This window comes from Nanorana parkeri, unplaced genomic scaffold, assembly GCF_000935625.1.
Source record: "Nanorana parkeri isolate BGI_ZX_2015 unplaced genomic scaffold, ASM93562v1 scaffold13, whole genome shotgun sequence".
NCBI lineage: Eukaryota > Metazoa > Chordata > Amphibia > Anura > Dicroglossidae > Nanorana > Nanorana parkeri.
The window spans coordinates 1,777,868-1,794,157 of record NW_017306281.1 but is presented as its reverse complement, the minus strand read 5'-3'; the positions used below and the strand labels follow the sequence as shown (position 1 = coordinate 1,794,157).

Below are 16,290 nucleotides of genomic sequence, written 5' to 3'. Positions count from 1 at the left end.
CACTACTGCCAATTACTAGTCAGTGGTTTAGTGCTGTCAGTCAGTAACAGGAAGTGATGCTACTGGATGAATCTCCCAAGGTAAGAAACTGCAACAAATTCACAAAAATGATTAATATTTAATTAGTTTGTATTTATTGGTAAATAGAATGCCACTGCATTCCATTTACCAATAAATTAAAAACATTGAAAGGTAAACCGGGGTGGTTAACTAGCAGAGTTAAGCAATATATAAAGGAAAAGGATTCGGATTTCAAAAAATATAAGTCAGAGGGGTCACCGTCGGCGTTCAAAAACTACAAGGAAAGCAACAAAAGAACAATCATGGTTGCAAAGATAGAGTACGAAGAACAAATAGCAACTGAAAGCAAAAGAAACCCCAATAAATTATTTCCATATATATAACAGTAAGAGGGTGAGGACAGAACATGTAGGACCCATACACGCATTAAATGGGGAAGTTAGCTACCAGTGACAGGGCAAAAGCTGATGTGTTAAATGCATTCTTTGCTTCTTTCTTTACAGAGGAGAGGGACAGGGTTAATATGCCAGGTTAATATACCAGGCATCTCCGCTGGTAATAAAAGTTTTAACCTATCCCAGTGGATGTCAGAGAGCAGAGTAAAAATGAGTCTGGAAAGATTACTTGCAAACAAATCTCCAGGACCAGATAGTTTACATCCACGGGTACTCAAAGAACATAGCCAGACCACTGTACATAATCTCCTATGGACACTTTAATGTCAGGTACGTTACTGGCTGATTTGCGGGAAAGCGAATGTGGTACCATTATACAAAAAGGGGAAAAGGAGTACACCGGGTAACTATATTGGGTATCTTAACATCGACTGTATGCAAAATACTCAAAGGAATATTAAGAGACTATGTTACAGGAATTTGCCTATGAAAATGGTATCATAAGTAGCAACCAACTAGGGCTGCAGCTAACGATTATTTTCAAAATTGATTAGTTAGCCGATTATTAAGTTCGATTAATCGGATTTTTAAAAAAGGCTCCAGTGATGGACTACTAGTTTGTATTGAGATTGTAGTCCATCACTGGAGCAAGCTTGGAGCGGTGGAAGTAAAAAAAAAGTGTGGTGTGCAATATAGTACATTATACAGCGGCGCAGTGCAGAATACCAGCAGCTTTAGAGGAATACAGCAAATCGCAGCAATAGTACATTATTGTAGTACTATTGTAGTCCTCTGTAGCTGGCGTTATTCTGCATTGCGCTGTATAATTTATTATTGCTGGGATTTGTAGTCCTCTATAGCTGGTGGTATTCTGCAGTGCACTGTATAATTTATTATTGCTGGGATTTGTAGTCCTCTATAGCTGGTGGTATTCTGCATTGCGCTGTATAATGATTATACTGCGCAATGCAGAATACCACAGACCAGTTATAGATATACTCAAAGGAATATTAAGAGACTATGTTACAGGAATTTGCCTATGAAAATGGTATCATAAGTAGCAACCAACTAGGGCTGCAGCTAACGATTATTTTCAAAATTGATTAGTTAGCCGATTATTAAGTTCGATTAATCGGATTTTTAAAAAAGGCTCCAGTGATGGACTACTAGTTTGTATTGAGATTGTAGTCCATCACTGGAGCAAGCTTGGAGCGGTGGAAGTAAAAAAAAAGTGTGGTGTGCAATATAGTACATTATACAGCGGCGCAGTGCAGAATACCAGCAGCTTTAGAGGAATACAGCAAATCGCAGCAATAGTACATTATTGTAGTACTATTGTAGTCCTCTGTAGCTGGCGTTATTCTGCATTGCGCTGTATAATTTATTATTGCTGGGATTTGTAGTCCTCTATAGCTGGTGGTATTCTGCAGTGCACTGTATAATTTATTATTGCTGGGATTTGTAGTCCTCTATAGCTGGTGGTATTCTGCATTGCGCTGTATAATGATTATACTGCGCAATGCAGAATACCACAGACCAGTTATAGAGGAACAACAAATCCCAGCAATAATACATTATACAGGCTGTGGTGGTGTTGTGGGGGTTCCCACCTTTCAGTAATAACGTACAGTTTATGGCTCTCATAGCAGCGCATGCCCAGGTCTGCCCTATAGGAACACTGGGGGTGATATACCGTATTTTGCGCTCTATAAGGTGCACCGGACCTTAGGACACAGGCAGGTTCTGTGACAGTTTCTGACAGAAACTGTTACAGAAGCTGCAGTTAGTGAATGCTGAGACAGATAGCACTGTGATTACAGCGCCACGGTCTCTGTTCACACAGAGCAGACGAAGAACTAACATTCTTCGTCTGCTCTAGGGGCTCTATGGTGAGCTCCTATCCCGTGGTCACGGGTCCCCCAGAGGAGCGGGGGACCCGAAAACCACGGCGGGGGCGGACTCGATCGCCGCCGCTCGGTTTTAATACAAGTGATCTGAATAGATCACTTGTATTAAATGGGCAGCGGCGCCCACTGTACATTAAGCTCTGCTTTAGCAGAGCTACATGTGCAGAAAACTACTCGCCCGGCGCCCGAAACTGCATGTTCTGGGCGTCGGGCAATAGGGATTCGCTCCATAAGAGCGAAAAATACGGTACTTCAGGAGTCTGCAGCAGAACAAAGCCGATGAGGACTGTCTGGGGAATCAAAAATTCAAAATCTATCACCCCCAGTGTTCCTATAGGGCAGACCTGGGCATTTTACTGGCCCACATGCCATATCAGGCCCTTTGCCTGTGCCTTTCTGGCCCACGGCCCGGACATGGGCTGAATGCTGGCCTGCGCTCGTTGCTGAGTGACTTACTTTGAATCGTGGGCCCTTGATTGTCGGCGGGCAGCGGCAAGTCAGGAAGCTCACAGGAAGGAGAGGAGCAGAGGCATGTCCTCAGCATGCGCGGCTTCACTGTGCACGGCTTCGTGTGCAGTGCGTCATGGGCTTCAGGGTCGCTTTAAATGCTACAAAACACTGCTGTCCAACCACACCCCCTGCTGCATTGGTGATTCACACTAGTCCTTGCAACCACAAATGACGTCAGCATGACAACTCTGTTCAGTTTTAAGACTGGTGGGATAGTGTTGTCACACCATCATAGGAAGTTTTAGAATGTGCACTTGCCTGACAGATAAACAGTTGTGCCTGCACAGGTATGAGTACATATGCATCCCCATTAATTCTATTAGCAGATATAACTTTTTCAGATTTAGGGCAGCATGAGATATTACAGAGAAGCATTGTGTGCACAGCTAGTAAGCATAGAGAATGAGGGGTAGTGCACACACAAGCAGGCAGGTTCAAGCCGTGGGTGGTGATGATGATGATGGTGTACCTCCAGGCTAGCACCGTGTTTACACCTCCCCGAGGCCTGCTCATCCCCCCACACAGGACTCCCCTCATCTCTTACACTGTAATATGTCCGGCCCCCCTCACCACCACCGGGTCTGGCGCGTAGTGGAGTAAATGTTCCTCAGCCACCACTTGACCTGAGCCCGTTTCCCTCTCCTCGCTGTCATCCTCTTCCTTATCCAACTCGTATATGGTATCAAATCAAAGTCCGCCATGTTTGGTAGCAAGACGCTCATGACCTCACCGCAGGCCGGAGCCGGGATTGACTTTGGGTGGGCGGGGTTTGTGTGTGGAGCCGCGCACAGGCAATTTAATCGACAGCCAGCTATTTTAATCGACTACATCGAATAGTTGTTGCAGCTCTACAACCAATATGTTTTCATGAAGGAGCGTTCTTGTCAGACCAATCTATTAACATTCTATGAGGAAGTTAATATTAATTTAGACAGAGGAATACCAGTAAAGCTATGAAGGGATGGAGGGCTTGAGTTACCAAGACTGCCTCCAGAAATTAAACGTATTCTCCTTAGGAAAGAAGCGTTTAAGAGGGGAACTAATTGCAATTTTCAAAATCATTATTTAGAGGTGCATCGAAATAGAAATTTTAAAACCGAAACGAAACCGAAATAAAAACAATTGTCAGGCCGAAAGCGAAAATGTTTTTATTTTATATTTTATTTTTTTATAAACGTTTAAATTTTTTTTATATTTATGAATTCATTTTTTATTAAATATTTTTAACTTTACTTTTAGGGGCTTCTGGGAAATATTGGTGGGTCTAAACAGACCCCTGATATTTCCCTTTTAAAATTGAAAAAGAGATTGATGACACAAAGTGTGATAGGAGGCTGAGCGGTGTGGGAGTAGAGACACAGGCTGCTTGCAGCGCTCTCCTCCTGCAGTGCTCGGCCGGCTGTCACTTTCTCTCCTCCCCGCTGAGACACAGAGCAGCGCCCAGCGGGGAGGAAAGAAACCTGGGATCGTCGACGTATCGGCAAGAAAAGGGCACTTTCGGCATGTAGCCAAAAGTGCCATTTTCGGCCGATATATCGGTGCATCCCTATCATTTTTGATGACCACAACATTTGGAATAAGCTGTTTACACTGAGAACTCCATTGAGGACACAACAAGAAACTAGAATCGAGGCGGTTTAATCTTAGATTGCACAAAGGTTTTGCTTTTTTACTGTCAGAGTAGTAAAAATGTGGAATTGTTTTCCAGTCAGTAGTATCTGCTGACAGAATTGATAAATTAAAGACACTTTAAAGGTGCCCATGCCATATGGGCACCTTTAAATTTTCGTCCGATGGTCGGATCATCATACGATTTTCGTACGACGGCCCCATCCTGCCCCGACCATCGCCCAGTTCAATTAGCGGTCTTTAGCAGAAATCACCTGGACGAATTTGTTAATTGACCGCACGGATTTTCATTTGCGCATGAGCAAATTTTGACTTTTAAATTTTGACGTACAGAAAGTTTTCTAGCATGCTGGAAAGACAACCGTCGTACGATTGTACAGTATTTGCGGTTTTACACTGCCCATCAACCTTACGAATATCGGACAAAAACGCGATCACAAACGAAATTCGGCCGATATTCGTAACGTGTATGGGCACCTTTAAATGAGTTTCTTAGTTCTCTAAACAAACAAGGATATGGGAACTACTAGAACCAAATATTTACAGGCACAGACATAGGTTGAACTAGATGGACCTTTGTCTTTCTTCAACCTCACCTACTATGTTACTATGTATTCAGTTAAGCATTATGACATACTGAAAAATAGATTTCGGGTGTACATACACTCTGCTTTCAATACATTTAATTGCATAAGCATGCAGTATCACGTCTTTACCACCAGATGGTGCTGCTGCTGATTTGTAGAGCATAATCCTATTGATAGCATGTAATTACAAAAATATTGCTGGATCAGTGACACTTTCTGAATGGCAGGTGATCTTTAATAAAACATAAGAGCTACAAATAGCATTATATTTATATCAGTTGGGAGTATTTGTTTTATAATAAACAACAGACAAGTATTATGCTGTTTTCTCTGTAGCCTTAAAGGGTACGTTCACACCAGCAGCCGCACTCAACCGCTGTCATATGTGGGACAGTTTATTTAGGAATACCAACCATCCACGTTTGAACCGGACAGTATAGTTTTCCAAACTTCTGTCCAGTTTTCGGAACACTAATGCAACTGTCCTGTTCTAAGGTGGGCTGCAGGTGCTATTTCTTTTTAAAGTCTTAATACTCTCATGCATTCCCCACAGGGTTTAATGGTTCGCAGTCCCCTCTCCAGTTTATGCCACAGAGTTGCAGCATTAGTTTCACAGCACCACACTTACCAGATAGTAGATGTAACAACCTCTATTCTGAAAGACTACAGGCAGGAAGACTGTCTTGATTCTTTCTGTAGCTCCGCACACTGCAAACCACTCCAGATGTGGCTCAGTTGGTAAAGTAGCAGATGTGCAAAACTAAGCTTGGTAGTTTCAACCCTGGTGCAGTAAGATTAAGGTAAACCTGAACTCCAAGCTGGAAAAAAGCAGCCATACACTGTTTTTGCGTCTTACTATGCAACTGGTCCCCTGAAGCCTCCTCTCTAAAGCTGGCCATACACCTATCAATTTTTTTCGTTCAACCCACGGGCTGAATGAAATAAATTGACCCCATTCCTCCATCAACACAAACAGCGTGTTGATCGAGGAATCGCCACTGTGTACATTGCGCTCAAGACAGGTGCCGCCGCCACCTGTCAGAATACCCGATCAGAGCGTGCAGCTCATTGGCGTTTCCGGCTCTGATCGTACAAAGATTTTCAAACCGGCTCCTTCGATCAGCTGATCAAGGAATGCTGGCTGTCAAAATACCTGAACAATCTGATTGGATGCCGGCATTGTTCAGGTGTTTTGAGAGCCAGCGGGGCCGACTTCCAAGATACTGAAGCTTGGCCCAGTGGGAGATTCTTCCATCCACACAGTTTAGCATAGATGGGGGAATCTGTTGCACTTTTTCCATCTGGCCATAGAAAGTCTGCAGATAATCTATAGGTGTATGGCCAGCCTTACACAGTCTCTTCTGCCATAAAAAGCTACGTTAGCTTTTATTTTTTGAATTAACTTTAAACTAATTCCACCTTTCTGACCATGTTTCATATTACTCCCTATATTTAGGCTGTAATATGAAACTTGGTCAGATGATTGCAACCTCCCCACCAACCTGAATCGTGGAGTTCTTCTACCCGAGGGATTGTTTACATTTTTTTTATGCAGCGCAGCTGTGCATGGCTCCCCCCATTCAGCTTCACCATCTATTCACAGATTCTTTGACAGAATCTGTGAATGGAGACACCACAGGTCCCATCAGCCACTGCGGCAGTGAGCTTTGTAGTTCTCAACAGAATATAAATGAAATGATGTCTCTGCATTAGTAGTCCACTGACACTTCCTTCTGTTAATGTTACTGAACGTACCTTGGTAAGGACATGGACGGGGGCCAGAGCATTGCACCCATGATTCATCGATTACGGCTGCAATACTTTACTGGCTCCAATGCAAAAGAATAACAAATGCACATTTTTTTCTTTTGGAAAGGTGGACTTTCCCTTTAAGTTCCATTTTAACTGTAAATTCAGAGACTAATCATCTTTTACGATTCTCTTATATTCTCAGATCTTTTTTTGTGCTCAGTCTCAAGACTTCGGAAACCTGTACCACGAGAATTTATTGGGTTCAACTGCTAACTTTTTAAATAAAAAATTGTAGATGCCTGCTGGTTTCATTGCTGGGTCAGAAGCCTAAATTACTTTTGCTTCACTTACCTAAAGCCCCTTTAACACGGGCGGTCCGATCAGGTCCGCCTTTCAGTTTTTCAGGTGAACCCGATCGGATGCCCAATGCAAGTCTATGGGCGTCTGTTTACACCTGGTTACCCCCGACTCCGCCAGGTTCAGAACAACAAATTAAACAGTATTTGCTGAACTTGATCGTGCAGGATCGGAGGTAATCTGATGTAAACGATTCCCCATAGACTGACATGGGGTCTGGTCATTTCACATTTTCCCTTCATTGCAATATGGAGGAAAAAAAACTGGACGGACACTGACATCCAATCCGTGCACGGATCTCCTCCTGATCAGCCTGTGTGAAAGAGGCAAAAACAATCTGGAATTGTGACTTTTGAAGCGAGCTTCTCCAGGTCAGCAATGGCAGCCTGTGTCATTTTTACTATATTAAATAGATGTATATTAAATAAAACTATATAAAATACAACATGGTGACTGATTGGAAAAGTCCCTCATTTTGTATATTAAAACAAAACACATACAATTAAGATCTGCTTCTTTTATTTAGGCCTGTTGTATCTTACACCCCCCTCATCCCCCTGTAATGCTGCCACTTCATGCAGTTACCCATGCCACCGAAAATGCACCTCCTGTCACCCAGCACCCCTATGTCCTCCCCTAACACTGACAATGCACCCCCTATCCCTGGCCACCCTCTCACAAATCTCCCCTCACCCAGCGCTCCTCTGTCACACTGTAAGGCCGTGACACACTGCACGCGAAGCAGCGCGGAGCGGGGGCGCGCTGCCTTTGCGAGCAGTGTGTCATGTAATTTTCTGCTCGGCACCTCAGCTTGCGAGAGCTGAGCGTGCCGAGATGACCAATTTCAACTTCAGCCAATCGGCTCGCGCGTATAAACCAGCGCGTCGCGATGCGACAGCTGGCAGGTTGTTACGGACGATCCGATTGGCTGAAGGTGCTGTCAATCATCTGAGTGCACTCAGCTCACACACTGCACGCGAAACTTTTAATTATCAAGAAGCAGCATCCATTGTAAGTGATTTCATCAGCATTTGAAATAGCTTAGAAACCTTTTGACTTTAATATCACTTTAATAAAGCAATTCACAAATAACTCATATTTCAGTTATAGGTGGATTTTGTTGGGCTTGAGACTACTTCTTCCTAAATAAAGTGGAACTGTGTTTTTTCTGCGCAAAGCAATGCAGCAGATTTACTTAAATTGGAACTGCAGTTACATTGTTTTATTTCTAGTTCCCTCTCCCCTCCTGTGTAATAAACAGAATTCTACTTACCCTCCTTGCGATCTAGTGGCATCCCTGCCTTCCTCATTGGTCCAGTGCCAGAGGTGCTCCTTGGGCAGAAAGACCATGTCATTGTGCTCATTTCCTGTGAGCCCAGCCTGCTGGTTACATCTCCCTAGGGCACATTATCTTGCAGGCTGGGATCAAACTACTCCAGGGCCAAGCAGCACTTCCATGTCATCACAATAGTGCTGATCAGTCCAGGAAGTGTTCCTGTCCTCTCCATCGCTGGAGTAAGAAGAGGAAGTTGCTGTGACATCACCGGAATGAAAAACTGACAGGGCCCATCTGAAAGGGGCCTTAGGTTCTACATAAACAGTCAGTTCAATGTGTTTCAAAACTGTTTAGGCTCTTGAACTACATTGGTTGTTGGTAGTTTCCCCCCCCTGCTAGCAATCCCATGTAATCCTGTATTACTGACATTGCACCCCTCTGTCACTGATCGCCCCGCCCCCCCAGTGCATCTAGCCGTCACCATTGTCTCTGCAGCCAGCAGCCCCTATAACAATGTCACTGCACTCTGCAATACCGACACCGAACCCCTGTGTTACTCTGTAATGCTGCCGGGACTTTGGTACTTTATACCCAGCACACTAACGTCACCCCACACCGACACAGGAATCACATTATCAACATCACATTTCACTTCGCGTACGCCCCGCCCACATCCTGTCCCTTTGCTGTCATCACTTCCGGTTCCTTCTAGCGGATGGGAAGTAGCTGCTGCCTTGTGGGTATGTCATTGTTTTGTTTCAGGAGAGTTCTGTGCTGGAGTCACTGGCTGGGAGAACCTCATTTTCTGCTCACGTTGACTTAATTCATATCAGGCTGATACGTTGGATATTTTATGACAACAGTGTTATAGTAAAATTAAGAGAAAGCCACTACCGACCTTCTTTTATAAAGTGTACTTACCTGCCTGTTATGCTTATCCACCAGCTTCAATGCTTCTTAATTGACTGGATCTGAACAAATTAGCAGCAAAGTCAGGAGCCCTATCTTTTCAGGATTAAGTAACAAAGTATTGAAGCCAGAGGGTTCTCATGACAGCCAAACAGAATGGGATGTTAGCTATGGCAGCCTCCATGGCTAACTCAGTAACATTTCCTTTACATTGAACGAATGCCTGTGTGTATGACATTTATCATATGAAAATGTAAACAATGGTGTCCATAGCTAGAGCTACACGAGGATAGAAAGACGTGTTATTTTAATGCAGTGATGTCCATTGGCTTGCTGCCAACCAACCCTTGCAAAAATGTTTCAGTGACACGCCCTTCTCCTGGCCCAATCAGTTGTGGCTGGGAATTCCCCCTCTGTTACATGTTGTTGTGGGCATTGCCCTGTCTGCAACTGATTGGTCTAAGAGGGGGGGGGGGGTCTGACAGTTTTGCATTGTGAACTCAGTTTGCACCAAGCCTATCTATGCACATCACTACTTGAGTCTGTTTAAATCCTGTTCCTCTGCCTGGAATTCTTGATGTGATGATATAAAGACCTGTAGGGCTAATTTGATGCAGACACTCATCTAGTGCCTATGGAAACCCTTGTTACTCACACTTGTGTTTGATGCTCTCCAAAGGCCAAGTGGCCCTCTGCACAATAAACCATCATGGACCAATCCTGAAACTCTTTCACGTTATAACCATATGAGTAGGAATTGCTTTCTTTAGCAATTGTCTGTTTTAAACCATTTCAATTTGGAATGTTTTTATACATTTAGCAGTAAAAATAATGTTCAGACATTATATGGAAATTAAATTCCAGTGCATAAATGCTAGATGGGCGGTAAACGCAGATGGTTAATCCATGTTTTTACTGGTGTCGCTTAATGAACATAAAAATGACAATGAATGAGACCATAACACAACTGCATGCCCATGGAGCTGCAACAGAAAATCCACATTGGGATAAAAAGAATTAAAAAAACAGCATTCATGCCAGGCAGCCACTGTTCTACCACCGTCTGAAAAGTAATACAGCACAGATCACTTTTCAGAGTGGCAGTAAAGCCTGCCGCACATCTGAACAAGGCCTTATTGAGATATTAGGGGTTTCTTAGACCCCAGTGCCTCCAGCCCATACAGATTAGGGAAATACATTCCCCGGATTTCATGTTACCTAGCTGCTGACACCAGGATACTGAGTTGGTGAACTAGGAAGTGCTCAAAGCTTATCACTTCTGGGTTCATTAATGGCAAGAGTGATCAGTAATTGGGAGTTCACCTACCCCCTGCCCCTTTCCATCCTGAATCTCCATTCAGCATTCCTAGGCTCGCAGACAAATTAGCTGAGCCTGGTAACCACAAGAGGGAAGTTGGCTCTAGAGAAGACAGGCAGCTGTCAAAAAGAAGACAGAATCACCCAGAAAAAAAGCCCTAAGAGACACTGCAAAACCTTTTTTTCTTTTAGGTTTTGATAGAATAGGGAAAAGTTCAGACCTCTGTCAGCTTCTTATTTCTGTCTTTGTTCCTGTTGGGGAGATTGCCGGTCGCACTAGTCACTAGTACAGAAAGATAGGAGAAATCTTTCCAATGTAGATACTGATAACTGGATACCTAACCTAGCAAAAAGTTCAAAGCCTAACAACTGCCATTGGGACATGGACTAATGGAAATGCACTCCACCGAGAGCACAGGCAGCAATAAAAACTTGACTGAAGTTTTATTCTTTCCCCATTCAATCCAAACAAAACCAAAAAGAGTGCTAGCCAGAGTTTCACATGAAATACTTTGAGTGTGGTGCTCTCCAGACTAGTGTTTACAAGACACATTGGACTACTACTTATATAATACATATAATGTAAAAACAACTAGAGACTAGAATCAGTATTTGAACATTCACTGGCAAACCATTGCTTGTTTCTCAATAATTTATGTGTATTTGTAAATTAGAACAGTAGACCTTATTCTTAGTGTTTTAGAAGATATTTATTATTGATATTTGTTCTTTATTATACAGATGCGATCCATGGCTTCTGTCCTTTTCTGTTTATCTCAGCTGTCCCGGAAACCATGGAGTCAGCAACTCAAGTTCCTGAGTCCACTGAGTGCAGGTGTAATGGGCCAGAGAGCAGGAAAAAAGAATGTAACCATGGATCTAATAGAAATAAATGAGAAGGACTTATTAGAACAGTTTGTCCGTGGAGATGGTCCAGGAGGACAAGCTACTAATAAAACCAATAACTGTGTAGTGCTAAAGCATGTTCCATCTGGAATTGTTGTCAAGGTAACATTTATACAAGTAAACTTTTATTGAGGAAATATTTACTGGGTGCGGTGGAAGACGAGATATTGATATTGCAAGCACTGAACCTATAACTTCATAGGGGCCAAGAAGGATTGTTGCTTGAACAAAGAGGAGTGTTCCCTTTGGTGAAAAACACCATAAAGTATTAGAAGAGTGGTGGGCATCCTAAATTGAAAGGATTCCTATTTGGTTCCATAATCTTTCAAATGGTGATACGTTACAATTGAATTTAATTTACAAAACAAGTTATAAGCTTGTATCCACCATAATGTACAACCATGTCCAAAACACTTCACTAGCAACCATGTCCAAAACACTAGCATTGCTCGTTATCACAAGCAGTGTATTTATATACAACTGGCAGAGAAATTGCATGTACATTCATTGTGTGCGAATAGAGCCAAAAACAAGCGTTGGTATATTTTCTTTCCAGGTCAGATGTAACATCAAGAAAATACCTCATTATGGCCACGAGATAGAACTGAGGAGCATATATAAAAAATATTTAATTTCTATGCTACTCAGCTCCACATAGTGGCCATGATGTGGTATTTTCCTGATATTACATTTAACCTGGAAAGAAAATAAATGAATAACATTCATGTTTGCATCAATTCACACAGAACAAATGTACATGCGGTTTTGCAGGACAACTGGTTCTGCAAGTTCTTTATAAATTCACCCCCAAGTTGCAATTTTCCACTCCACCCTAGCTAAGGGAATGCAGGAAGATACATTTAATGTTCTTACATATTAATCTGCGAGCTACAGAAATGAGCCAGGATGTCTGCAATTGGGTATCAGGGTATAAAGCAGGAATGGGCAACTCCGGCTGTTGTGGAACCACAAGTCCCATGAGGCATTGCAAGACTGACAGTTACAGTCATGACTCCCTGGGATTTGTAGTTAAAGCACAGCTGGAGGGCTGGAGTTGCCCACCCGGGTATAAAGGGATCCTCAGTTGCAGTGAATGATTGCATGACTGAATCCAGCAAAAATGACTTCTATATCTTTTTATTATAAAGCAGGGTTAGCGAAGTTATTCTTTTGAATACATTTAACATGTTTACATGTATGTATACCTTGAGAGAAAGGGAGATAAGCTTTTTTTTTTCCAATTATCATAACTCATAACTTCAAGTAATGTGTCTAATCTCTATGATCTGTTTTCCTACTCTCACAATGAGTGTCAGCACAGATATGGTTTTTGTGGTGAAGCCAGGTTCAGTAGTCATTGACATGTTGATGACCACTGGAGGTACAGCATGCAATGTTCTTCGATTTTAGGTACATCAGGCAATAAGAAAAGTGCCTGTTGCAGAAGCATAACACCTCTTTTTTCTTAGCTCCCTTTTTTTACATCTTATTGTTTCCTTTATTAGCTGTGAATATTGCAGGATAAGTGCACTTTCAAATAATATTTTTAAAAATACACTTTACGCTGTGCAGAGCCAACACAATGTTCATCACCTTGATGCCAACCCTCTTTAAAATCCTTCATTGCATAGGGCTAGAAATAGATCTGGAAATAGAGAACATGTGTCCACGTATACATCAACCTGAAGATGAGAATCCATTTGATATTTACTTCTGGTCACACGCATCTTTTTTACTGTGAGAGCCCGGTCTTAGTTTTATATTTAACTCTTTCGCTGCCAAGCCCTCCAGAACATTTTTCAATTCAGCTGGCCGCGCCATTTTTCCCATTGATTTGATTTTCAACTGCTGCGTTGCTAGCGTTTGTAAAAGACCCCCCAAACCATATATTTTCTGAAAGCGCAGGCCCAGTAGAATAAAAAGATGGTGATACTAAATTTGTAGGCCGTGCGATAATTGCGCAAATGTTTCTCAAATGAATAATAAACCGATAAAAATACACAATTCAATTAATAAAACACACTAAAATCACTATCAGCGCACAAAAATAAATATTTTCTGACTAAATCTAAAAGATAAAACTGCATTGAGTTAATAAATAACAAATATTTGCAAATTTGTAATTGCGCCTTTTTGCGAAAAAGGTAAAAAATTGAAGGTACGCAAAACTGTAAATAAGCGACTTATGTTAAAAATAGTTTTACGCTGTGTTGGTGTTTGTGTTGTGATAAAATGATACAGGCGTATATTTAATTGCAACACAAGGTATCACAACACACGGCAATGCGTCACAAAGCTTTGCCATGCGCTGCCACAGTTAATTTAATGTTTTTTTTAAAAGAAATCTTTTTTTTTTTAAATCATGCACTGCGATGTGTTCTAACAACGCACTGCAGCACATATGCATGGCGTACACCACAATATGTGTATGTTATTGTACTATGTATCCCCAGTTATTTACAAACACCGGAGTGATCAAACGATCACAACGGTGTTTGCTCTGCACAGAGGGATCGTTAAATATCAATGATATTTATCGATCCCCCGTTCGGCCACGCACAGAGCTGCTGTTATCCGAAAACTGACAGGATGACAGCGGCTCCGATCACTATGCCGCTCAGGCTATTAATTTGAAGGGGACAGTCTGGGGAACAGTTCTAGTATAAGCTCATGGCCGCTCAAGCGACCATCAGCTTATAGCAGAACTATGAATGCCACCGACGTAGGTCATACTGAGCTGGCCAGCCGGGAACACTTTTGTTCCGCCGTATGCCTTACGGCGGTGGCAGCAAGGGTAAGAGTTTTTCCCCATAGTTCTCCTAAGGGTCACGGGAGGACATAAACTAGCGTCCTCCCGTGACCCAAAGCTCAGTATATCGCGAGCTACAGCTCGCAGTATACTGAGAACGCCGCAGCTGGGACGGATCCCAACATTACTGTCGAGAGCCACCCAGCTGTGTGAGTGACAGCTGGCCCTGCCTATCTAGAGGCAGAGCCAGCTGTGCCCGTCCCCTCCCCAGTCCATTCCGCCAGTCAACGCTGGAGGATCGGAGCGGGGAAGGGGTGAATCCCTGTAGGGAGCCGTGAGTGACAGTCACCGCTCTCTGCAGGGAGATGATCGAGAAGTGAGCGAACTATGTGTTCGCTCACTTCCCGATCTATTGAGTCGACGTGTGACAGTCTCATTGTCACACGTCGGCTCGAACTATGAGGTTGATGAAAATCACTGACCTCATAGTTCTCCTATAAAGCTGAACTCTGTAGAACTGAAAACACTACCCTTGCAGTGACCCCCACCCCAGACTGCAAGTCCTAAATTCTTGCTTTTGCCTCGGGTAGCAGTAACAAGCAACTTGCCTTATACCTTGCTCCCAAAGGCTTCTCCATTCATTTAACTGGTTCCCTGAAGCCTCTTCTTATTGGCACTATGTCTGGCAGTTGTAGTTCTGATGTCATCACATACAACTCAGGACCAGCAATCTTGCATTGTAAATGAGGATGCCAAGAGCACACCCATAACTCTTAGTGTCGTATGGAATAGGACAATGCTGGTTATCGGAAGAGAGAGGGATAGTGTAAAAGTGCCCTGGGCAAAAACAAGCATTTACCCCCTCTAAAAGGGTATTTCATTAATTTCCCTTTAAGCTTTAAGGTAAACCACGTCTTTCTTCTTGTCATCCCATCTAGTACCTGTACATCGAGGCTGTTGTAAGCCCACAAGCTCATGCCTAAACTCTAGCAATCCTTAAGATAGGAGTTGTGGAAGGTAAAGTTGATTCTTTACACAGGATTGCTATAAAGCAGTGACATGAGAGAGGGGGCAATAAAGAGCTTACAGCAGCTTCTAGTCAAAGGTACTGTTAGATGGGATGAACAGAGGAATGGCATGGTGTACTTTAACCATTTCACTACCACAGAAAACTTGTTTGTGTTTTTTTCATTTTTTTACACACGTTCAAATGGCCATTTAGGCTCGAATACTTAACACCCTCCCCCCCATTACATATTTTACAAAAATGATGGTAGTTGCATTATATTTATACCTTTTAGGTAAAGGTCTAAAATTGTATATTTCTAGCTCACTGAAAAAGAATATGAACTGTTTATTCCAAGCTAAAAGAAAACTATTTGTTTAGTGCCATCAGACCAGGTCTTTGGAGACAAACCGAACGAAGGCAAGAGGTATCCTAAGGGAGAAAGTGGACGTTTTCTATAAAGGAGAAAACAGCGATGTTGTCAAGGAAAAAGAAGAAGCAAGAAGAGAAAAGCAAGAAAAAAAGAAAAAAGCCCAGGAAAATCTAGCAAGGAAAAAACTTTTCAAGGAGATGAAACGCTTAGAAAATGCAGAAGAACAAAGCTGAGATACACGATTGCAGTGTAGGCTGATGGACTTTGAGAAAAGATCAATTCATAAAACAGATAAACGTGTTATTCAATGCCAAGCTATGTGTAGATGATTTCTACAGTATGCTACCTATTAATATATCTACATCATGTTTTTATACCAGGGAACAAAAAATACTGTGCTCTATATGTCTATACATTGCTGGTAGTCTGGTGACAAGCTGTAGCTGGTCTGAGCCACTCAGCTGGACACAAATGCAGAATGTCATATACATTTTAAACTGATTGTGAATTCTTTTTTCCCTTGTGGTTGTTCTATCTGAAATAAAATATTAATGTATTTTGCTAAATACCTGTGCAGCTAAATAATAATAATGGAA

General features: G+C 42.4%; 1 protein-coding gene across 2 annotated transcripts; it reads left to right on the top strand.

Moving 5' to 3' along the window:
• Nucleotides 1-4,091: 4,091 nt before the first annotated feature.
• CUNH12orf65 (chromosome unknown C12orf65 homolog) lies at nt 4,092-15,969 on the top strand. 2 transcript variants are annotated; one of them, XM_018557245.1, is made up of 3 exons: nt 4,092-4,095; nt 11,402-11,668; nt 15,703-15,969. In XM_018557245.1, exons 2-3 carry the CDS (start codon nt 11,402-11,404, stop codon nt 15,925-15,927), a joined length of 492 nt encoding a protein of 163 aa, XP_018412747.1. In that variant the 5' UTR covers nt 4,092-4,095; the 3' UTR covers nt 15,928-15,969. The 2 variants fall into 2 exon arrangements, with proteins under 2 accessions (XP_018412747.1, XP_018412739.1); XM_018557237.1 differs by lacking the exon at nt 4,092-4,095 and adding an exon at nt 9,144-9,174.
• Nucleotides 15,970-16,290: the final 321 nt, after the last annotated feature.